Source organism: Callorhinus ursinus, unplaced genomic scaffold, assembly GCF_003265705.2.
Source record: "Callorhinus ursinus isolate GAN/ISIS: 27379988/994484 unplaced genomic scaffold, GSC_fseal_2.0 scaffold995, whole genome shotgun sequence".
Taxonomy (NCBI): domain Eukaryota; kingdom Metazoa; phylum Chordata; class Mammalia; order Carnivora; family Otariidae; genus Callorhinus; species Callorhinus ursinus.
In genome coordinates, this window is record NW_027398050.1 from 12,940 (window position 1) to 14,276 (window position 1,337).

The window sequence follows — 1,337 nt, forward strand, 5'->3', positions numbered from 1 at the left end:
TCATGGGCACTTCAGGCCTTGGACAATTGGGCCTTTTAGAACTGCCATCCCAGAGAATCTCATCAGGGTTCTCTTTGTGTCTTTGTTCCTTAGGCTATAGATGAAGGGGTTCAGCATGGGTGTGACCACTGTGTACATCACCGAGGCTACTGCACTTGAGTGGGAGCTCTGGGGACCAGCAGAGCTAAGGTACACTCCTAGGCTCGTACAGTAAAATAAGGAGACAATGGAGAGGTGAGATGCACAGGTGGAAAATGCTGTATACTTGCCCTGAGCTGATGAGATCCCACATATGGTGGAGGAAACTCTCTTAGAGTAAGAGTAAAGGACCCCAGCCAGGGGAGCACCAGCCAGCAGCAGATCTGCAAAATACATCACCATGGTATTAAGGAAAGTATCAGAACAGGCAAGTTGTATCATCTGATTGAGTTCACAGAAAAAGTGGGGGATTTTCACCTCTGTACAGAAGGACAGCCGCAACACCGTTAAGGTTTGTAACAACGAATTCAGGATGCTCATGATCCAGGACACCAGAACCAGAAGTCCACAGACCTGGGGGTTCATGATGACCATGTAGTGCAGGGGGTGACAGATGGCCACAAAGCGGTCATAAGCCATCACAGTCAGGAGAAAGATGTCTACTCCTGCAAAGAGTATGAAGAAATACATCTGGCTGAGGAAGCCTGCATAGGTAATGACCTTACTGTGAGTCTGGATGTTCCACAGCATCTTGGGGACTGTGGTGGAGGTGAAACAGATGTCTATGAAGGATAGTTTGGAGAGGAAGAGGTACATGGGGGTGTGGAGGTGAGAGTCAGAGCTGATGGTCAGGATGATGAGAAGGTTTCCAAATACAGTGAGCAGGTACATGGAAAGGAAGAGCCCAAATATGAGGGGCTGCAGTTCTGGTTCCTCTGATAGTCCTAGAAGGTGAAACTTTGAAATTCCTGTATTGTTTCCTGGGTCCATTGTTGGAGGTGACTACCAGCACAGGGGAAAATAACATGATTAATTTTCACACAAATGGGCATTGCTCACATTGTGGAAATGCTAAAATTTACATTTTCCATTTCAAGAAACTAATTTCAATATTTTGTGAATGGATTTGGGCCCCTTGAGGGTATCCCCAGTTCCTCTCTGATTAGGAATTTCCTTCCCAACATCAGATGTTCCCCAACAGGTCAGATATTATAAAGTTTAAATAAGAAATCATTTCATGCATTTAAGGAATATATAGAGTGTCGACCATGTTTCAGAAATTCCTAGTCATAAAGTAGAGGGTGCTGAAAGGCAATAGTCCCTACAATTCAATGATGGTGATAGAAAAGAAGCAGATA

At 44.9% G+C, this 1,337-nt stretch overlaps 1 protein-coding gene across 1 annotated transcript; it reads right to left on the reverse strand.

Annotated features, from left to right (window-relative positions):
* LOC141372096 (olfactory receptor-like protein OLF4) lies at positions 1-969 on the reverse strand. Its single transcript, XM_073890575.1, has one exon. It carries the CDS (start codon positions 967-969, stop codon positions 1-3), a length of 969 nt encoding a protein of 322 aa, XP_073746676.1.
* Positions 970-1,337: the final 368 nt, after the last annotated feature.